This window comes from Taudactylus pleione, unplaced genomic scaffold (assembly GCF_031769625.1).
Source record: "Taudactylus pleione unplaced genomic scaffold, aTauple2 ptg001683l, whole genome shotgun sequence".
NCBI classification, from domain to species: Eukaryota; Metazoa; Chordata; class Amphibia; order Anura; family Myobatrachidae; genus Taudactylus; species Taudactylus pleione.
The window spans coordinates 425656-449111 of record NW_028286080.1 but is presented as its reverse complement, the minus strand read 5'-3'; the positions used below and the strand labels follow the sequence as shown (position 1 = coordinate 449111).

The 23456-nt window shown below is 47.7% G+C and overlaps 1 protein-coding gene across 1 annotated transcript; it reads left to right on the top strand.

Annotated features, from left to right (window-relative positions):
- Positions 1–92: 92 nt before the first annotated feature.
- LOC148439587 (growth/differentiation factor 8-like) lies at positions 93–23444 on the top strand. The gene is made up of 3 exons (XM_088464540.1): positions 93–456; positions 6574–6938; positions 22801–23444. Exons 1-3 carry the CDS (start codon positions 93–95, stop codon positions 23179–23181), a joined length of 1110 nt encoding a protein of 369 aa, XP_088320666.1. The 3' UTR covers positions 23182–23444.
- Positions 23445–23456: the final 12 nt, after the last annotated feature.

The following is a 23456-nucleotide window of genomic DNA, read 5'->3' as shown; positions in this document are numbered from 1 at the left end:
TACCCTTGACTTTAGCAAAGAGTCCAGTGACTCCCCTATCCCAACGTGACAAGAAGGAAACGCAAAATATTTCAGTTTGACTAAATGAGAAAATGAGAAAGGCCGGGGCTTGTGGTTATATTTACCTGTGCCTCCTGATAGTGCTCCCTGCAGTGCAACTGGAGAGCAGCAACCAAGCAACTAACAAGGGCACCCCGTGCACCTCATGTACCTGGAGGCAGAGCAGCAAACTGTCCAGGCTGGAGGTCATTAAAGCCCAGATACTGAGCAAACTTCGGCTGGAGCAGGCACCTAACATCAGCAAGGAGGGTCTGAGAACCATTCTGCCCAAAGCTCCGCCGTTGCAAGACATGATCGACCAGTACGACGTCCTACGAGACGCAAGTGGCGAGGGGTCCCTAGAAGAGGATGATTATCACGCTACCACCGAAACAGTTATCGTAATGCCAACCGAACGTAAGTCAAATATTTTCCAGATGTATTCATTATAATATTTTGCAACTCGTGGTATATAGCGTAGAAATGTCAAAGTAAATCTATTAACGTTCTTGACTTAAGATAATAAATATAAATGCAACATTTATACGAGCAATTAAAAGTAATTAGTTTGTCTAGTTGGAATCTATATGGAATCTATTATGGGGAATTTGGTTATTTTTCGGATAAAAGGTTTCCGGTAATTTGGACGTAAAAATGGCTAAAATCTACTAAAACATTTGAAATTGCTTAATGCACCTTTTTGGAATAAACGAAACATACAGGGGTCATGTCTGTATACAGGAAAACATGAGCGTTAGTTTATCATTTTGTGCTGGTGTTCTTTCTGAATGGCAGATTTTTGTATGGGAAACTTTATTCCCGCAATTTAATTTAATTCTCTTCTTATCCAATGGCGGATGCCTTACCCCGGGGAGCCCGGCCATTCTCCATTCCCAAAATGCTGCAACATTTTGAATTTTTCAGAGATAGTTTCATGTTGAAAAAAAAAATAAATTTCATTGAACTGGTCTCATTAATTATATTTATATATTATATATATATAATTATATTCATCCAAATATATGGGAAATGCCGGGTACATACTGCACGATGTGTGTACCCAGCGATGGGTTGATGCGATGAATGACCCGTGGGCACCCGCCATCGGGAGTACACACTATGCAATCTGAATGATATATAATCCCGATCTGCGTCGGAACGATATATCGTGCAATGGATTGCATAGTGTGTACCCAGCTTACGGCCACGATCTGCCATTGGTCATGCCGTCGGATTCATCTGACCATGTGAATCTATGAAAGAGATCACAACAAGAACGTTTTTTTGTGAATCAGTGCCCAAAGAGCTATGGCGGAATCAGCGTCAGGCTTTAGACTTGTATCTGATCCGAATGGAAACGCTAAGCGCCAGCTGTCTGTAAGCTGTAATGCGGTGGGAATGTAATCATGTATAACAGCGTTTGAAAGTAGCCACGGAACTTTGCCTGCGTTTACATCCGGTTATGATAGTAGCCGCCGTCATTATCAACACGCATTTTCACCAGCCGTATCCTTGGTGCAGGAGATTCATCTGGAAGTGCGCAGAATAGTCCGCATTTCTGTCTCCACCCCCATGGAACTTTTATCCAACGTGCCAATGCCCTGGAGGGTGGTACTGTATGATGTGTCAACATTCCTCATGTAGGGCGGGATGCAGCAAGCCAAAAAATGTGGTTAAATGCTCATTTCTCATATGCACCAAGCCCCGGAGTGTGATGCATTCTGGGACTTGGATGTGGTGAGTAACGCCATCTTCCTGATGGCGGTATCCATAGAAGCCTATGGGCTCTCCGCAGCCTAACACTAACCTCCCCCCGCAGCCTAACACTAACCTCCTCCCGCAGCCTAATCCTAACCTCCACCGACAGCTTATCACTAACCTCCCCTTGCAGCCTTCCCCTAACATTCCCTCTAGTGTCTAACCCTAACCTCCTCCCCCAAATGACTAACCCTAACCTTCCCCCTCAGCCTAACCCTAACCTTCCCCCTCAGCCTAACACTAATCTACCCCCGCAGCCTAACCCTAACCTCCCCCCTGCAGCCTAACACTAACCTCCTCCCGCAGCCTAACACTAACCTCCCCCCCTCAGCCTAACCCTAACCTCCACCCACAGTTTATCACTAATCTCCCCTTGCAGCCTACCCCTATCATTCCCTCTAGTGTCTAACCCTAACCTCCTCCCCCAAATGACTAACCCTAACCCCTCCTCCACTGCAGTCTAACCCTAACCTTCCCCCTCAGCCTAACCCTAACCTTCCCCATCAGCCTAACACTAATCTACCCCCGCAGCCTAACCCTAACCTCCCCCCTGCAGCCTAACACTAACCTCCTCCCGCAGCCTAACACTAACCTCCCCCCCTCAGCCTAACCCTAACCTCCACCCACAGTTTATCACTAATCTCCCCTTGCAGCCTACCCCTATCATTCCCTCTAGTGTCTAACCCTAACCTCCTCCCCCAAATGACTAACCCTAACCCCTCCCCCACTGCAGCCTAACCCTAACTTCCCCCTGCAGCCTAACCCTAACCTTCCCCCTCAGTCTATCCCTAAACTTCCCCCTCAGCCTAACAGGGCACCGCAGGGCAGGGGGTGCTGTTTGGGCAGGGGGCGCTACCCCCGCAGCCTAACACTAACCTCCCCCCTGCAGCCTAACCCTAACCTCCACCCGCAGCTTATCACTAACCTCCCCTTGCAGCCTACCCCCAACCCCTCCCTCTAGTGTCTAACCCTAACCTCCTCCCCCAAATGACTAACCCTAACCCCTCCCCCACTGCAGCCTAACCCTAACTTCCCCCTGCAGCCTAACCCTAACCTTCCCCCTCAGTCTATCCCTAAACTTCCCCCTCAGCCTAACAGGGCACCGCAGGGCAGGGGATGCTGTTTGGGCAGGGGGCGCTACCCCCGCAGCCTAACACTAACCTCCCCCCTGCAGCCTAACCCTAACCTCCACCCGCAGCTTATCACTAACCTCCCCTTGCAGCCTACCCCCAACCCCTCCCTCTAGTGTCTAACCCTAACCTCCTCCCCCCAAAGACTAAGCCTAACCCCTCCCCCACTGCAGCCTAACCCCAGAGCCGTAACTAGACTTTTTGGTGCCTTCTGTCAGAAAGAGCATTGGCGCCCCCCTATTTTTAAGTAGGGAGATAACACACCTTAAAAAGGGCCATGACCTCATGGGGAAGGGCCAGGGAAAAGATAGGGGAGGCCAGGAGATGCTGGGGATAAAACAAGAGGAAGCTACAAGTGAGAATGATAATAAACAGGAAAATTGACAGGCCCAAACAGCGCCCCCTGCCCTGCGGTGCCCTGTGTCATGGCACTGGTCGCTCTACCCTAGTTACGGCCCTGCCTAACCCTAATGTCGGCATTATGAGAATGTCAACACATTACCTTCGACAATATCGACACCATAACTGTCGACATAATGAATGTTTATTTAAAAAATTTATGAAACACCTAACAACGCTAGTACAGCTTTAAGGAAAGCTAAAAGGGGAACAGTTCTAAATCATAGCTTGTTGAGTAACATTGGAAGTCTTAGAATGGAATGTATCTGTTATCTTGGCAGGAAAGTCAGCTGCTTATATAGAATACTAAGTCTAAGTGATAATGCTTTTCTATGCAAAGCATCTAAAACGTTGTAATCATGCAGCGGAATATGCCTCAGCAATTTTTGCTTTACATAACTTTATGGCCATAAGTCATTTTATGATTTTGTAGACGTGACGGGCAGCAGCTGTGGCAGGGCAAGCTTGTGTACTCGGAGCTCGTTACCTTACATACAGAACTATCTGTGATTCTTAGAAACAGGTAACTCGATGTGTAAGCCCTGCACTGGACACCATCCAGAGGCTCAGCCCTGCTCCGCTTCACGACCAAGTATAGGCATACCAAAAGTATTTTATTGGAAGTAGTAATGGCAGGTGCGTGTGGCCATGTGTGCGTGACTTTGCAGGTGTGTACTGTATAGATAGTTAGCTAGATAGATGCTGATTGATTTCTGCGGACGTTTTGTAGTCAAACAAATAATATAACTAAAAGAGAAATGTGCAGAATGTAATTATTTTGATATTGCTTTACCAGCTGTTGCCTTAAACAAGATCTGCTTATGGTCAATTTCTCAAGTGATTAAAGTCTCTACGCAATTAAAGTATAGCACCCACTGGTCTCACCCCAAAATGGAAAATGCCACCTGATTCGGGACACATGTTTTTTTTTCACATGAGTTTATCTTCAAGTCGATTGGCCGCAGAAATAATTTGTGATAGAGACAGATCAGGTTTACTCTCATGTGGTGCCTAAATTATGGGCAATTTGTTGCTGGGAAAATTTCTGTTTATTTTTGGACAAAGCCAAATTGTTTCTTCAATGCAGGGACGTAAGTAGAACTTTGTTGGCCCCGTGGCAACGTTTTGTAGGGGGCCACAATACTTCTAAAGAGACACCCTTCTCCACGGGTATGTTATATCCCATAGTGGTATCCTAGTTCATTTTATGCCCCACTGTAGTGCCCTAGTTAATGTTATACCCCACTGTAGTGCCCTATTTAATGTTATACCCCACTGTAGTGTCCTGGTTAATATTATATCCCACTGTAGTGCCCTAGTTAATGTTATATCCCACTGTAGTGCCCTAGTTAATGTTATACCCCACTGTAGTGCTCTAGTTAATGTTATACCCCATTGTAGTGCCCTAGTTAATGTTATACCCCATTGTAGTGTCCTAGTTAATGTTATACCCCATTGTAGTGTCCTAGTTAATGTTATACCCCATTTAGTGCCCTAGTTAATGTTGTATCCCACTGTAGTGCCCTAGTTAATGTTATACCCCACTGTAGTGCTCTAGTTAATGTTATACCCCATTGTAGTGTCCTAGTTAATATTATACCCCATTTAGTGCCCTAGTTAATGTTATACCCCACTGTAGTGCCCTAGTTAATGTTATACCCCATTGTAGTGCCCTAGTTAATGTTATACCCCATTGTAGTGTCCTAGTTACGTTTATCACTTTATTTATGCTCTACTTCATTTTATTCCCTATAGTAGTTCCATAGATCACATTATGTCACACAATGCCCCCAGTTAATTTTATGCCACACTGAAGTGCCCTAGTTATTTTTTTACCCCATTGTAGTGCCCTAGTTCCTTTAATTCCTTTATTTATACCCTATTGTACTTCCCTAGTTCATTTTTTTAGTGCCCTAGGTCACAATGCCTCCAGTTCATATTATGCCACATGGTGCCCCCAGTTAATTTTATACCACATAGTGTCCCATTTCACATTATGCCACACAGTACCCAGTTTACATTATACCACATTGTTGTGCCCCAGCTCACATTATACCACGTTGTAGTGCCCCCATTTCACATTATGCCACATGGTGCCCCCAGTTCATATTATACCACATACTGTCCCATTTCACATTATGCCACACAGTGCCCAGTTTACATTATACCACATTGTTGTGCCCCCAGCTCACATTATGCCACATTGTAGTGCCCCCAGTTCCTATTATAACACACTAAATTCTTCATATTATGCCATATGTAGCATTAATTACTGCCTTCATTCCCGGATATCAGAAAAATATGCATATAGCTGCTTGGAAACGCAGTGCGTGATGAGGAAGAGCCGCTAGGGAAGAAATGGTGTGTTAGGAGGAGGGGCCATGCACTTTGTCATTGATCTCTACAAGGGTCCTTTATTCTGCTGGCCACGTGCCATGGGACACCCCTTTCTCCCTAGATATGTAGCATATACACTGTTACTCATGTTTTCTATGTCTCTCAGAGCCTGTCCCCTTTACGTTTTAATTAACAAAATAATAATAATAATAATAATAATAATAATGTTATTTATATAGTGTGTTCTCCCAATGGGACTCAAAAGTGCTGTACACTTGCAGACAGATGTGTAACTAAAGTGAGTGCTGGGGGTGCCTATGCTATGGGGATGGATGTTCAGCGGGCTCACCTGCAGGGCCTGCTTCCCTTTCAAATTGGGTAAAACCCCCCGAAAAAATTCATTTTACTGCATATTTCACTTTAGTACATCCCGCCCATTGGAACGTAAATCTAAAGGTCATCATTACCAGTTTGCAAAAAAAAAAAAATGAATATTAAACTATTCAAACAATGAAATGTTCCCCAAATAATTTTGACAAATGTAACAGTTACAACATCTCAGATAAGGGGGCTTATGTAATAAGGTGGGGACTGGTGCTGCTGCGGAAGCTCCTGAGAGTCTCCCTTTATCTTTAAAGCGGCAATCATTTTAATGGCAAAACCAAGCTGGTTTTGCCTTTGAAATGATTGCCGCTTTAAAAAATACGGAAAGACTGGCAGGGGTTTCCGCAGCGGCCGGCACCAGTTCGTACCCTATTACGTAAGCCCCAAAGAGTTGGATTACGGTAAGTGTGAGGTGCAGTACTTGTGTAGGAAGTTCTTGCTGTATGCAGTAGTTTATCTATAGTTAATGTTCCGGCGTGCTAATGGATATAGCTCTGTAACGTCTGCCTTTTGTGTTACTTTACAGCTGATTTTATTGCTGCAGTGTCCGGGAAGACGAAATGTTGCTTTTTCAAATTGAGCTCTAAAATCCAGCTGAGTAAAATCTCGAAGGCGCAGCTATGGATATATTTAAAGCCTGTCCAAAAGCCTACAACAGTTGTTGTACAAATCCTGAGACTCATTAAGCCCTTGAATGATGGTATAAGACACACTGGAATCCGAGCATTAAAACTTGAGATGAACCCCGGTCCTGGGACTTGGCAGAGCTTCGATGTGAAAACTGTGCTACAAAACTGGCTGAGGCAACCTGAATCCAATCTGGGCATAGAAATTAAAGCATTTGGCGCAAATGAAGACAATCTTGTTGTTACCAACAATGATAACGGGCTGGTAGGTATTTTATAACAGTTAGTACTATTGTGATATGATTACAGTGTGGTTACACTGATGTTTACTGTATTGCTTAAGCGGGTTGGGTATGAAATCCCGGCTGTCGGGATGCCGCTGGTCAGAATACCGACAGTGGCATTCCGACAGCCAGAATCCCGACATCCATAGGGTTCTATTTACTACAATCCGCATATTGAATGCAGATTGTAGTGTGATATTATCGACTGAGTTCGCATTGCGAATTCAGGCAATATCACAGGGATTTACTACAAATCCCTTGCAGGGACAGAGCTTGCGATAAAGCTCTGTCCCTGCGAATCCCCTCTACACACTAGTCACGGTATTTTCGAAAAAAAAAATACCGTGACCAGTGCCCGCGCACCCCCCCCGTGCTAAGCTCCGCCCCCGGCGCTAAGCCCCACCCTCGCAATCGCGGACACACACCACCGCGACCCCCCTCTCCCTTAATTACACTTACCTGCATGATCCGGGCCTCCGGTGATGTCCTAAATGCCTCCGATCAGGTGATCTCCCATACTGCACTGGGACCCGATCACCTGATGACCGGGCCGCAGTGCACTATGGGAGACCAGCTGACCGGAGGGGAGTCATCACCGGAGGCCGGATCACCGGTCCCTGGAGTCAGGTAAGTAAATACATTTTTTTTTACAATTTTTTTTTTTGCAGTAATCAGCTTGTGGTCTGTTTAGACCACACAGCTGATTACTGGGACCGACTCCCGGCTCTGCTGTCCCCGTTAGAGCAGGGCAGGAGTCTGGTAACCGGTGGAGACTCTGGATAACACTACTTCCAGGTGGCGTTATTATCACAGGGCTTTCCCCGATATTTTTTTACAATTCATTTTTAGTAACTTTGGTTGGATCACATTTCCCATTACAATTATGGGAAATGCGATCTGATTACTAAAAATAAGTGATGCTTCGGGGTTGGAGTAGAATTTTACGAATTCCACTCCAATTGCCCTGTAATAACTATAGGTGATTCTAAAATAATGTGAAAAGTGTGAGACAACACAAAACAGCCTTTTTCACTTTATTTTAGTCAAAATAATGTTAATAAATAGAGCCCCATAGGAACTAACGGTAAGTGTTTTCCTAACCCCCCCTACCTTAACCTTTCCTCACCGGTGCCTAAACCTAACCTCCCCCCCTAGTGCCTAATCCTAACCTCCCCCTCCCTACACCCTAATCCTAACCCTTCCTCCCCGGTGCCTAAACCTAACCCCCCCCAGTGCCTAATCCTATCCTCCCCTCCCTACACCCTAATCCTAACTCTCCCTCCCTGAGCCCTAACCTCCCCCTAGTGCCTAACCCTGCACCCTAACCCTAACCATCCCCTAACGCCCCAATACTTACCTTCGGGATGCCGACGGTCAGGATACTGGTGCCGGGATCCTGACCTGTGGGATTTCGGCACCGGTATTTAGACCATCGGCATACTGGGATGACGCCTCCAGCCCGTTTAAGCAGCTTTTATGTTACTTCTCCTCCTAAAGATATCCATTCAAACTTAGGGGCACATAGAGGCTATAACATGCTGGAGCTTCCATTTTGACCTCAAAATTTAAAGCAATACTAATACTAAAGGGGAGATTTATCAAGCATTGGAGAGAGAGATAAAGTGCAATTTTATAGGCTGGGTTTGAAAAATGACAGCAGCTGACTGGCACTTTAACTCTCTCCAAGCTTTGATACATCTCCCCCTAAGTGCAAAGCCCAGAGGGCCTGATTCAGACCCTGACGCTAAGCCGCACACGCACGCCATGGCTGATAGTCGTCCGTCTGCGCATACATCAATATGTGCATGCACGAGTCAATCACTGTGCTCGGGAATCATGCGCTCGTAGTACACAGACTGGACGCTACTGTGAGTGACAGATAGCGCCGTTTGAGGGTGGTAACAGGGGAAGGTGCTTGTGAACGGGGGAGTGGTGCTGTGAACGCAGGCGCGTCTGGGCACCAAAACGGCGTTTTATGGGTGTGTATAATTAGCATGGAAGCGTCATTGTACACGTTGCTTGGTTGTATTTCAGCCTGCAGTGATCGCAGTGCTTGCGGTGGGGTAGGGTCGACCTCAAGCGCTGCGTGCAGCTCCGATGGCTCTCGATGTTACTGATTAATCATACACTTCCTGGAGATAACGTGCGCTAAGAAAGAAAAGTGGGCATCTTTATACCGGTGTGCGTTCAATCTGCCGTCGCTCTCTAAGACTTAGAGGGCATCCTTAAGCCTTGCCGTGTGATCGCGGATATTGCATACCCTGCCCCTGATGGCAGCGAAAGTGCGCTGCTTTGTGTCCGGGTCTGAATCGCCCCCCGGGAGTGAGGAGGTGGCGGAGGGATCCTCTCGGATCCCTCTTCACATCCCCAGAACTCCTTCCCATAGGAAGGATCGGGGATCCGAGAACAAGCACCATCTGAAGATGACGCTTGTCCTCGCAAGCAAACTCCGAAAACTTTCAGTTTTCGGCGTTTGCTGAATAGGCCCCTATGTGCAGCATTAAATTTTGAGCTCAAGATTTGCAAACGTGCGCGCTTTGTAAACATACGTCTTAGACACAGAACACAGATTAAAGCAATTACCCTAAAGACACAATAAACATTCTGCACTAACCATTAGAAAGACTTTAAAGATGCTTAAGACACTTGGGGGCCTGATTCTTGGTGACATGTTGTCTGTGACTATACACTGGTGCTAGTATCAGCCCTTCCCCTGGTGTACAAAGCATGCGTCTGACTGTGCAAGGACTGAGACGCCCACCTTGACCGTCTTTAGAAGCCAACATCAGTCGCACCATCGAAACTTGTACCAGCTATATTGTAGGTGCAAATCATCCGTTTGAGTATAGCCTCCAATTGTGAGAGAATGAGTATCAGTGTGTCACAACTCACAGACGGGTAATGGGTGCTAATCCATATTTCGGGATTGGCGAGACCTAGTACTGAGGTGCGGAGTCTAACGTGCCGATGCTATTCACCAGGGACCCCCGCTAGGTTTGGACTTAGCTGTGTCCGACACGCAGGTCATGGCCCAAAGACTTGGTTTCCTAATACAGGTGCTGGTGTACTCTGGATGGAGCAGAGTACGATGAAGACGTACAATGTAGTGGACAAGCCAGGTCAGAACCTAACGGACTAGACAACAGACTCATGTGGGTCATGGAATACCAAGCGCAGTACCAGGGAAGAGACGGAAGCAGGTCACAAACAAAGCCAAGGTCAGGAACGAGCAGTAGTAATCACAGATCAGAACGCTGGAGTAGGGTTTTGGAGCCTACAGTATACTCTGGCAACTGAATAGTGCTCAGAGCTGTCCTTAAATAGGGAGGAACTTCAAACTAGGCACCAGAGTGCGCACCTGGCTCTTTAAATCACATTCAGAGTGGAGCACGTCCTATGAGAGCCGTGACCGCCCACTCACAGAAGCCGGCAGAAGCCGTCGGGACTTGGTAGAAGTTTGTACCGTGACAAAGCTTTGTTCAGCTTACTCTTTACCTCCTTCTAGATGTTGAGAAAGTGTTTAACACAGTAGTACTAACAGCTGGGATGGATACTGATAGATAGATTGGCAATTCTGGTAACACTGGGTGCAGGTCATACTGAAAAAAAAACGGAGAGTGACCCGACATTTCATGGAACAAATTATTGTGGGCAAATTCAGCCCTTGTGTGACGAATCCGGATCTCAGCATTTCTGACAAGCTCAGATGCTCCTTCATTGCTGTCTCCAGGCCTATGCAGAAAGATTCCATTGCAATTACCTGATGCAGCTGAGCAGCTCAGCAGTGGTCACCTGATCCTCTGCTCCAATGGGAATGGTCTGTCTGCTATTTAAATCTGCACCTGGAGTCAGCACATTGGCTGAACAACATGTTTCCTTCCCAGGATTCATTCCTTGTGTTCTGATATCATGTCTCCTGTGACTTCCATTGCTATTTTGTGGACGACTTGCTGGTCTTTCTGCCAGTGTTGCAGCTTCCGAGCTGCATTCGGACATCCATTTTCTATTGCTACCTGCATACTATTTGCCTATACTGCAGCTTCCATGCTGCATACAGACCTACTTCAGATACTCCACTAAGCCAGAGTGTATGTATACCGCTACCTGCTTTCCACCTGCCGCTGTGTATCGTTACCTGTCAGCGCCGCAGCTTCCACGCTGCACACAGACTTGCTTCTCTTGGGTACTAGGCCAGAGTGTGCAGCCGCGGGTTTCATTCTATCTGCCACTAGTATGACTCCGCTCTACATCAGTGCTGCTGGGACAGTGCATGTAAGTACCATATTGTATTACACTGTGCTCTGTGATTATTCAGGTTACTTAGTTATACTATTATGCTGACCCTGTATTGGTTTCCCTGTGCTGTGTGCTATTGTCTTGAGCTAGTTAGAGAAGGGTGCTGGTTCCAGGGCTAGGGTTCAGTGTGCAGTATATATTTTGTACACCGAGGTGTCCAGTAAGTTGTATTACTTATCCTGACTTCCTCACTGGTTCCAGGTCTTACATCAGAGCAGTACCAGGGTTACAGTTTCCTCTGACTACATTAGATTCCAATTCCTGGCCTGAGTTCTGAGTTCCAGTCTACCAGTACTATACTGTTCTGAGTCCCAGAGTTCACCTTTGTCCCTGAATTGTATCCCTGGTTTTGCTGGCCTTCACAGGTCACTAGGCGATGGGTCGCCCATTGTGCCTGGTCTGTTAACTCTGGTTCCAGTTCAGTATCCATGCATCTCACAAGTCTGTGGTTCCTACATCATCACGAGTGTGCCTTCATTCCTGTTTATACTTATGAGCCAAGGTATCATTAAGCCTCCACGTTTCCTAAAATACATCCGTCATACCTAAGGGTCCCGGGCTGGATCTACAGAATAACAGAACCGTGACACCATGGTAGCAGAGAGACCCAATCATCTTGATTGGCAGAAACATAAATCCAAATAAACTTCTCCAAGTCTTGATTTACTCTCTCTGTCTGCCCATTTCTCTGAGGGTTGTAGGCTGAAGAGAATGCTCTCCAGAATCTAGAGGTAAACTGGACCCTTCAGTCAGAGACAATGTCCTTGAGGAACCCGAGCAACCTAAAGATCTCTCTTATGAATGCTTCTGGCAATTTTGGTGGTGACTGTAGACCCCTTAGCGGTACGAAATGAGCAGCATTGGGAAATCTGTCCACCACCACCACCCAGATAGTATTGAACCCTTGACAGGGAGGTATATCTGTCATAAAGTCCAAGGAGATGTGAATCCAAGGATGACCAGGCACTGGTAGAGGAAGCAAAGAACTTGATGGAGAGTGTGGTGGAGCCTTATGTTGGGCACAGGTATGACAGGCTGCCACGAAATCCTTGACATCTCGATGAACTGTCGGCTATTAATAGCTCCTCAGGATAGCTCCAAAGTTCTTTTAACATCTGCATGATCACTGATAGTGACAAATGTGCCCACTGAAGAAGCTTTGGGTGTTATAAACATTTTCCTTGGAGGACCTTGATCTTGCTGGTTATTGCTACAAAGCACACAGGATTAAGGGGCCTATTCATCATTACTAAAAATTCAATGGAGGTAATTAGGTTTAGAACTCGCATGGAGTTCTACCTAATTACCAGAGGAATTCATCATTCCTCCTCTCCATAAGTATCTATTCCGAAAAGCTGTCATTTTTGTGATGACAGCTTTTCGGGAAATAGATACTTTTACCTATCTACTCTAACTTACCGCTGCTGGAATCCATGCTGCGCATGCGCCGTTACATTAACAAAATCGGTGCATGCGCAGCACTGCTTACAGCTGTGGTAATTCTGTGTTGTCCCCCCTCCACTCTCCTCCTTGTCCTCCACCTACCTGTCTGCTGCAGCCGGCTCCGGCTGCTGCTCTGACACTGTGTTTTCCAGGCAGAACGCAGTAAAGATGAAAAAACCTTTACTGTGTTCTGCCAGTAGAACATAGTGTCAGAGCAGCAGCCGGAGCTGGAGGAGGGACCAGGAAGCAACAGAGCGAGCCGAGGAGGACCTTCCCACGCTGACAGCAGGTAAATGTAATCTGCTATACGCCACCTGAGAGTGCTGTATAGTAACACCATATAATTTGATGAATAGCCTAATTTCTACAAATTAACACAGGTGGACTTAGCCAAGAGATATCAGTGATATCTCCTGTGTTAAGTGTGTTCATGAATACTAAAATAACGGTAATTAAGGAAAATGTCCTTTAAAACCGTTATTTTAGTGTTGATGAATAATAGGCCCCTAAGAATGGATTTATCCTCCCAAAGTTCGTCCGCTTCAGATGAACGAAATGTCTGAGACAGGGCATCGGCTTTTATATTTTTGATGCCTGGCCGGTAGGTGATAACCAGGTTGAAACGATTGAAGAACAACGACCACCTGGACTGCCGATAGTTCAAGAAGTCGAGCTGTTCTGAGATATGTTAGGTTCTTGTGGTCAGTGTAAACAGTCACCGGAAATCTTTGCCCCCTCCAACAGATATCATCACTCTTGTATTGCCAGCTTGATGGGTAACAGCTCTTTGTCTTCAACAGCATCGTTTTTCTCCGGGGCCAAAAACTTACAAGGAAAGAATCTACAAGAGTACCATTTTCCTTCTCATCTTACTGTGAAAGCACCACCCCAACCCTAGTTGTAGAGGCATCCACATTCAGGAAGATAGGCCAATCACAGTCGGGTTGTCTTAGAATGGGTGCTGATATGCAACACTGCTTAAGATGGCCAAATGCTTCTTCCGCTTCAGGTGGCCACTCTCTAGTATCTTGACCTTTCTTAGTGAGGGCTGTGATAGGAGCTTTGATAGAAGAGTAGTTTCTGATGAACTGGTGGTAAAAGTTGGAGAGACCCAGGAAGCTTTGTATCGCCTTCAACCCCATAGGATTGAGCCAATTGACAATGTCAGTGAGTTTCTCAGGATCCAACTGAAGCCTAGAGCCCAAAATTATGTATTCCAGGAAGGCCATTTCCATTTCTGGAGAACATTTCTCCAGAGTTGGTTATCCCGGAGTCGAGACAGCACCTCACATACATGCTTGCGATAACTTGCTAGATACTCTGAAAATATCAGGATGTCATCCAAATACACTACCACGTAGTGCTATAACAGGTCCCGGAAGATGTTATTCATGTATTCTACTTTTGGAAGACAGCAGGGGCATTGCTTAATCCAGAAGGCATGACCAGGTACTCATAGTGGCCATCACGAGTGTTAAAGGCCATCTTTCATTTGTCCCCAGACTGGATTCTGATCAGATTATAGGCCCCTGCGAAGATCTAGCTTGGAAAAAATGTTCACCCCTTTTATTCAGTCGAAAAGTTCTGAGATCAGGGGTAGGGGGTACCGGTCCTTGACGGTGATAGCACTGAACCCCCGATAATCGAAGCAAGGTCTTAATCCTCCATCCTTCTTCTTGACAAAGAAAAGACCAGCCCCTGCGGGTGACTTGGATACTCTTATAAACCCGCTTTCCAAATTCTCCTGGATATATTCAGCTACAGCCTGGGTCTCTGGAAGCGAGAAAGGGTAGACTCTTCCACGAGGAGACGTTTTCCCAGGTAATGGATCTATAGCAGTCCCACTCCCAATGAGGAGGCAGAGTCTCAGCAGCTTTCTTGCTAAACACATCCCTGAAGGACTGATATGGAGCAGGAAGAGGATCATCTGGAGAGATGGTCAAACTTTGGATGATACGATGCGGGGGTCGGATTGTCGGCAAGCACCTCTGATGGCACTGAATGAAAATATCCCCGCTATGTACTAAGGTAAGCTCACAGCCACAGCGGTAGTGCTAACCGTTGTGCCTGCGAGTTACATCTATGGTATGGCATCTTGTGGGAGACATTTGTTGGAGCAGGGGTCAGGGAACTTTTTTACCTTATACCCCAAAATATATTTAGATACGCCGATGTTACCCCCTTGATTTGAAAGGAAGGAAATCCTATAGCAGTGCTCCCATAGTTATGCCCCTGTAGCAGTGCCCCCATAGTTATGTCCCTGTAGCAGTGCCCCCATAGATATGCCCCTGTAGCAGTGCCCCCATATAATGCCCCTGTAGTAGTGCCCCCATAGTTATGCCCCTGTAGCAGTGCCCCCATAGTTATGCCCCTGTAGTAGTGCCCCATATAATGCCCCTGTAGTAGTGCCCCCATAGTTATGCCCCTGTAGCAGTGCCCCCATAGTTATGCCCCTGTAGTAGTGCCCTCATAGTTATGCCCCTGTAGCAGTGTCCCCATAGTTATGCCCCTGTAGTAGTGCCCACAGTTATGCCCCTGTAGTAGTGCCCCCATAGTTATGCCCCTGTAGCAGTGCCCCCATAGTTATGCCCCTGTAGCAGTGCCCCCATAGTTATGCCCATGTAGTAGTGCCCCCATAGTTATGCCCCTGTAGTAGTGCCCCCATAGTTATGCCCCGGTAGTGCCGCTTGTACAAAAAAAACCACTTACCTTAATCCCCTGTCCTGCATCCGCCGCCGTCCTGTCCGCCCGGCTGCTCCTCGGAACTATGGGAGAGATGTCATGTCGTCTCTCCCATAGTGCGCATGGGGAGAGCAGGAAGCTGGAGTTCAGAAGAGAATAGCCTCCGGCTAACGCAGCGCTGCAGCGAAGGAGCCGGGCGCCCGCTGGTAATAACATCTCAGTGGGCATCCGGCTTAGAGCCTCCCTGCGGCGCCGGACTGGAGGTCACTGGCGCCGGGTGCAGCGGCGCACCCGGTTCACGTGCACCTCCAGCCCTGCATCCATTACCCCCAGGAATTTCAGTTTACCTGATGTGGGGTAATTTACCCCTGTTCCTTGACCACTGTGTTAGAGGCTCTTCTAAGGTATCTGACACTGCATATGCACACAGTGCCAGTTTCCAGAGTCGGCTGCCACGCCCACTTTAGCCAAATTCAGTAAGGAGGAGGGGTGGGCCCGTATTATAGGCATGCTACGGGCACCATGGCACCTGTGAGCAGCAGTACCAGTATCTTATATAAAATAAAGCACAAAGGGCCTGATTCAGAGCCGCTTATAAGCGGCCGCTCGTTCGTTCCGAGCGATGTTTGCACAACTGCGCATGCGTAGTACGTACGTATCGTAATACGCATGCGCGAACCAGGCAGTGCAGCCGAAAATCTTTTGTTCGCTAAATAGCGAATGCCTGCTATTTTGAGTGACAGCAGGAGGCGTATGTGGGTGGTAACAGGGGAAGGTGCTTGAAAACGGGGAGTGGAGATCCGAACGCAGACGTGCTTAAAGGTCAAAACGGGCGTTTTATGGGTGTGCATAATTAATACAGCAGCGTCATTGACCACGTCACTGGGTTATTTTATAGTCAGAACTGCTCGCAAGATTGCGGTAGGAAAAACCAACCACAAGAATAGCGAGCAGTTCGTACGCTGGTCGATGTACTCGATTAATCTAATAAATAGCGGACATGACGTAGGATGCGAGCGGCCAGGGGGTGTAGTTTTCCAAAAAATGACCGCATGTTTGGTTCGCTCGTTCAGACCTAGAGGCGTGAACAGACCTCAAAGGGCGAACGGTTCATTTGAATAGCCACCCCTTTTTTCTGAACGAGCGAGCGCAAATAGCGTCCGGCTCTGAATGAGGTCCAAAGTTCTTACAGAATCTAAAAACAAAAAAGCATATTTATTTTATTTACATTTTAGAAACTTTTCATTAATCTGCAGCTGGAAGCCTAAGTCCGAGCTTCCAGGGCAGTAAGCATGTTTGAACTTGAAAGGGCCAGGACCAGTGATAAGATTCTTCTTACCACTGCCAGACAGTATTGCTGGAGAGCTGCAGCTTCAAAAGTTGACGCCACTTGATGGAAGTGTAATGAATGACCCAGTTTTCTGGTAATCCCTAGAACTACTGTAGCATCCGGTCATCACTTATAGCAGCCCCCAGGGGCGTCTTAAGAGAGGAGGGGGCCCGTGTGCACTCCCCAGTGGCCGGCAGCTGACTGACGCGGCTAGCCAGCCACCGGAGCCTTAGTAGTCTCCGGGCACTAGAGTATGCCCGGAGTCTACTGCGCATGCGCACAATACCGGAAAAATGGCCGCGGTGGCCATTTTCCGGTGTTCTGAGCAGCGCAGACACCCGACGTGGGACCACGGACAGGTAAGTCTAAAATAATATGGGTGCAGTGTGTGCAGTGCGGGGCCCCCCTGGACCCATTACAGATATGCCACTGGCAGCCCCCTTACCCATTTAGCAGAGTCTGTTCACCGGTGGTCTGTTGCCCCAGGTGTTATGTTCATGGTTGTATATATTTACATAGAAACAGTAATGATATACGGTATACTGGTGACTGAGCCCCAAGCTAGCACCTGCTGAGTATACTAGGTCAGCTGTGATGGTAACAGGCAGTAATGCATTATAGTGAAGAATTACCAGGTACAGATATGATTTCAGGGCAGGCAGAGCACAGAGTAGTCAGGTCACATAATGAGGTTAGGGCAGTCCTCCCTCCAATCAACCCCTGCCACCTTCAGCGACTGCCCCTGGGACTTGGTGGTGGTTATTGTAAAGCAGACCATGAGGGGGAACTGCAGCCTCTTGAACTGTAAAGCCACGTATCCACTTGCAGATATCAATGAGCGATTGAACGATTACGAGATCGTAATCGTTCAGGCGCTCATTGATCGTGCATAAATTGGGCAGTTTAATGTCGGAAACGACCAGGGATGCGCGCTCCCGCTGGTCGTTTCCGAAATCAATCATCGCCTGAACATGACGGTCAATCTGCTGATACCGACAGATTGGCCATGTTCAGGGACGAGGGAGGATATATCGTTCAGTGTAGGCACTGCAGGGGATGAGGAATGACTGTACGATTACAATGTTGTAATCGTATATTCCGTTCCACTATCTGCACGTGGATATGCGGCATTAGGGGTACTCTGATGGTATAAGTGGTATGCGTGGTGTAAACACCTGCTTCCCCCGGAGCACAGCCGGTGAACACAGTGGCCTTGAAGACTTTGCTGTGGCGGGCCTTTACTTGCAGCCTGATTCCATTGCAGAGTTTGGGCGGGTTGATGTTTCACAGCAACATAACTGGAACCCACACACTGAGGAGAAGCTTGTGGGCTCTACAGTGTAGTGGACCCCGTCATCCATTTGCACTACCAGGTCCACAGAATGTCATTAATGATGGCAGCCATGTTGTTCTTGGGGGTCAGAATGGCATGCTCGGTCCTCGGACATTTTCTGGATATTGGCAATATCAGGGTATATCCTGGGTTGAGGTCTGCTAGGGTCTTCACTACTATGCCTAGACCTGCAGGGATGGTCACCTTTCCCGTGGTCTCGGGATACTCTCCATCCCCTAGTTTGAGTAGGAGTTAAGAGAATTGTCCAGCAGAGACATCGTCCTTCAAGTGGTCCCTCATATTCTTCCTGAGAGTTTCTAGATGAGGGGCCACAGATACGATGCCTTGACGCACACCTTAACTTCATCAGCTTGAGTTCTCCTCGGTACTATACAGTCTGCCGTTAGTCTCAAGCTAGCAGCACGGTGACACTTTTTTTAGTACTCCGTCATTGCCCCTGATGTCTTTGAGGGTTCTGCTCAGTGCCTCAAAACCCTCCTTGTGCACCATGGTACTCTCTTCCCAGACAGTGATCTTACGGTCCCGCAGCACTTGGGCCATGTTGCTTTGTCACCCAATCACTTCGATTAAGCAAAAACATTGTACCCCTTTTCAGTGTTTTGAGAGTAATTTCGAAAAATCCCTGCTAAGTGGGTGCTTAGGTCATGGAAGGAATATACTCCCCAAATTTCATGTTTCTAGGTCCAGGCGTTTGGGTTGGGCGTTAATGAGTCAGTCAGTCAGGACAATGCACAGGGGCAGGAAACATTTTACCTCTATTCTCCCCCTTAGGATTCGAATTTAAAAAAATCCCTGCTTAGCGGTTGCTTAGATCATGGAAAGAATATACTACCTGAATTTCATGTTTCTGGGTCAAGGGGTTTGGCTGGGCGTTGAAGAGTCAGTTAGTCTGGACATTTGTTTTTATATATTAAGATGACAAGGAAACAAAATGGGAGTTATCTAATATTCCACATAAATATAGGTCCTAATAAGTTCTATGGATACCGTGAAAGATAAAGTTGATAGCCTGATAGCTTTGGGAAGGTCTAGAACAGTGATTTTCAACTCGAGGCACACTAGGCAAGATTTTAAAATTGCCAAGGCACACCATCCGGCGATGCGGCGTGCGCGACCTATGCAAAAACATACACATTGGCTCTCACATAAAAAAACACGCATTGGCCTTCACAGGAATAAAACACACATACAATGGCCCCAAAGATATAACACACACATACATTGGCCCCCACATAAAAAAAACATAACATAGGCCCCCACAGAAAAAAAAAACATAGGCCCCCACAGAAAAAAATTAACATAGACCCCCACAAAAAAAAAACATAGGCCCCCACAGAAAAAAATAACATGGGCCCCCACAGAAAAAAAAATAATAGACCCCCCACAGAAAAACAATAACATAGGCAACCACAGAAAAAAAAAATAACAAGGACCCCCACAGAAACAATCAAAAAAAACAACAACACATTGCTCTCCACAAAATCAAATCATACTGGCTACCACATCAAAAATAAAGGTACATTTTTTTAGACTTACCTGTCTGTCATCGGCTGCAGGTTCCCACGGTGCAGAGCTGTCAGCAGTGGCTGGCTGGTCGCGGGCGGCTAGGAGGAAAGGGCTTCCTGGCCGCTGGAGGTAGAGATGTACTGGCTGGCCACGGGCGGGTGGGAGAGAAGGGGTGGCTGGTCGCGGGCGGGTAGTACTGGTTGGCCGCAGGCAGGAGTTAGTGAAGGGGTGGCTAACCGCTGGCGAAGGTGGGAATACTGGCTGGCCGCAGGCGGGAAGGAGAGAAGGACTGGCTGGCTGCGAGCGGGAGGAAAGGACTGGCTGAGACTCTGTTGGGGCGGGCAGGCAGGCCAGGCAGGTAACGCGGCATGCGTGACCTGTGAGGTCACGCTGCCGCGTTCAGGCAGGTCACGGCCCGGGCGTGCCCTTGAGCCTCCCAGAGGAGCTCAGTGGCAGCGCTGCCCGGGCCGCAGCTCTTTAATGTGACCGGCGGCTCTAGCGCTGCGGCACACCTCACAACCGCCCGCGGCACACTACTGTGCTGCGGCACAGCGGTTGAAAACCTCTGGTCTAGAGGCTGAATAGATGCATAGATGATATGACTGCTTCATTTTTGCCTATGAGGCACATGATCTGTTCCATTTTGTACACCTTGCCCAAGAACACAAATTCTTGCTGGACCCCCCCTGGTCATCCCTTCATATCGGTCAGAGGTCCATCTTACAACCATTGACACAGATAGCAGACTTTTACCTGCAGCCATACGTTAAGGTCTATTGCTGGTTATTTGGGAATTACAAATTCATTGTGGCAATAAACACACCTGCTAATGCTTTTTTGGTTACTTTTGATGTTTCCACTCTCTACACCAGGGGTGGGGAACCTTTTTCTGCCGAGGGCCATTTTGATATATATAACATTATTTGTGGGCCTGGTTTAGGCCATGCCCCCTCCGCGTGATGTCACACGGGGGCGGGGGCTCAATCGGCGGTGATTACAGCAATGCCCGGAACTTCCTGAGGATGCTTCGGGGAGCTGTAAGGGCAGCAGTGTGACCGTCTGACGTATCCTAAGGACGCTCCAGGTAGCATGGCTGCATAAATTCTGGCTGAGGGTGCCATTCTAGGCACCCAGCTAGCCAGATGAGGCTAGCAGAAAAAAGCTTTGAGGGCCAGACCAAATGATACCGAGGGCCTTATAAGGCCCCCGGGCAGGAGGTTCCCCATCCCTGTTCTACACCATCATCCCCCATGATGGTGGTGTAGAAGCAGTTACACAGTCTCTGCTGAAAGATCCTTATTATGGACTTATCACAGGCACTTCCCAGTCTCCTCTGTCATAATATAGCTCCAACTGCAGCCTCTAAGGCATCGACTTCGGCTGTGAAAGGTTGAGCCGGGTCAGGATAGGCTAACACAAATGTGGAATAGAAAGTCTGTTCAGTGCCATAACAGGGCTAAATAGCGCCCTATGATGGACCTCCCCCTTAGTACCCATTACTCTGCACGGAGGGGGCAGGGCCAGCGGAACCAGTAAGTGCAGCGCGGATTGGAGCGTCCTGGTGACGCTCTAATCAGCGGCACAGACTGCAGGTTGCCTGCCAGGATCGACTGATGCTCCGCCAGCGGCACAGTAGTGATCCTGGCTGCAGGGGGACGTTCTAGGCCCCCTGCTAGCCAGAAGCAAGGGCACTGTGGCTACATTCCATACTTTATCCTCCATTCAGTTGAATAACTCTATAGAATAGTACAGGATAGAGTTGTATATTATATATTATATTGTTGCATATTCTCTGTACGTATGTAGCGGCAGCAGCCAGGCGAAGATTGTCAAATACCATGCCAAAGCACAAAAACAGGAAGTCCAACATGGGGTTTTACCTGGGTCCAGGGGGGCCCACACTGCACAACGTGCACCGATATTTTGTAATACTTACCTTTCCGAAGACCCGAGTCGGGTGTCGCAACGCTGCACAAAACGCCTAGACAATAGCGGCCGCAGCCATTTTCCTGTTTTGCGCGTGTGCAGTGGGGAAATTGCCGGGAAAATGGTGGCCGCGTCATTTTCCTAGTGACCTGCGCAGTAGACTGGGCACGGGCTAGTGCCCAGAGTCTACTGCTGTGGTCAGTCCGCTGACGGCCGTTAGGGACAGAGGAGGTGGGGCCCCAGACGGGCCCCCTCCTCTCTTAATACACCCCTGGGTTTTACTGTTACAAGTTTGGTGTGGTCTATCACCTCCAACAGCTATAACTGTCCCTATGAGGCAGTTTCCTGCATTGTGCTGACTGCTCCTCTGCATCCCTCCAGCAGCCCCAGTGCACGTGCCAGATCCAGCAGCAGCAAAAAACAGATATCACACGGGCTCTGCGGGAGCTGCTGCCAGATCTGCAGAGCAGGGGGTGAGCAGTGCGAGAATAGATGCCGAGGGGGGAGCCTGGGGGCAGCCCAGCATCTCGGAGAGTGCTGGGCATGCACCCACAGTGAGGTGAATGGGGGTGCCGCGAGGCTCCAGCCCCGTTCACAGTGGATTCTGCCCCCTGCCACCAGTCATTTAAATAGTTTTTACCATCGAATACTTTTAATGCGATAGTTAGTTACCATGGTGTCGAAAGTTTCAATAGTTGAAGCCCAGCCATCATTTATGATGGGCTTCCGATGTCCATCCCTAGTAGTGCTTGGAGCCAGGGTGAGACAGTGCTGGCTGGCTGTGGGGACAGTACCGATCACGAGCATCGGCTCCAGGATCAGCTGTGCTGGGAGGCAGGGCACAGTGCTGGGGGAAGGAACGGCAGCTGAGGAACAACGAGGGAAATCTGAAAAGAGCCCTCTCCCACTTGCAAAACTGAAGATGACGTTAGTTTAGAAGAGTTCCTTCAGCTTGGTAAATACGGGCTTATTGGATTTCCCATTGCGGGTATAGAGTGAAGAGTGAGACAAAGGCACTAGTGAGATATAGGAGAGAGTAATGTGAGGACTGAGCTCATTGTCTCCTGGCATTGGTTGCAGTCATGTGTGTGCCCACCCATGTGTGTGGTGGGACCTGGGCAACCGCCCCGGCTATAATCCAACACTGAGATGCACACATAGAAATAAAACGTTTTGGGCACAGTAGGTCCATAATGTCAAGTAGTACTAGTTTTAAAAATCTAATGCCCAGTTCTGTTACCTTTTATATCATGCCCATAGGCCTGTTTGAACTGAAACTAACTATTTATTCCTCTCCTTCCACCAGATTCCATTTCTGGAGGTCAAGGTCATAGACTCTCCGAGGCGGTTCCGAAGAGACTCTGGAATTGACTGCGATGAGCATTCGACGGAAACGATGTGCTGTCGCTACCCACTGACAGTTGATTTTGAGGCTTTTGGATGGGATTGGGTTATTGCACCAAAGCAATACAAAGCCAATTATTGTTCTGGAGAATGCGGACTTGAGTTCCTGCAGAAATTCCCTCACACTCATGTTGTTAATCAGGCCAGCAGTAAAGGTCCTACCGGACCCTGCTGCTCCCCAGCTAAAATGTCTTCAATTAATATGCTTTATTTTAATGATGACGCAGAAGTGATTCAAGGGAAAATCCCCGGTATGGTGGTTGACCGTTGTGGATGCATCTGAGCATTCCTTCACGGCATCTTACCATAGAATGCAGATACACCAATGGAACTCTACTCTTTACAGCACTTCGCTTCCAGAATTTCCCTGTTACAGTATCTGAGCCTATGCGATAACATAATAATATGAGACGTAACTGAAATGCAAGCACTGTACCTTTAAAATGTGATTCCACTTCAATAGCTCACAAGTATTACACATTAGTTTTGCATTTCTGTCTATAAATTAGCTCACAATGAGGATCAGTAAGAACGACGCTTTGCATACAGAGGTATAAT

Bases quoted from the DNA above. Each gene is read 5' to 3' on its own strand.
- LOC148439587 (XM_088464540.1), top strand. From the start codon at position 93: ATGAGAAAGGCCGGGGCTTGTGGTTATATTTACCTGTGCCTCCTGATA. The intron at 457-6,573 runs GTAAGTCAAATA...GTTACTTTACAG, and splicing joins TATCGTAATGCCAACCGAAC to CTGATTTTATTGCTGCAGTG. The intron at 6,939-22,800 runs GTAGGTATTTTA...TCCTTCCACCAG, and splicing joins CCAACAATGATAACGGGCTG to ATTCCATTTCTGGAGGTCAA.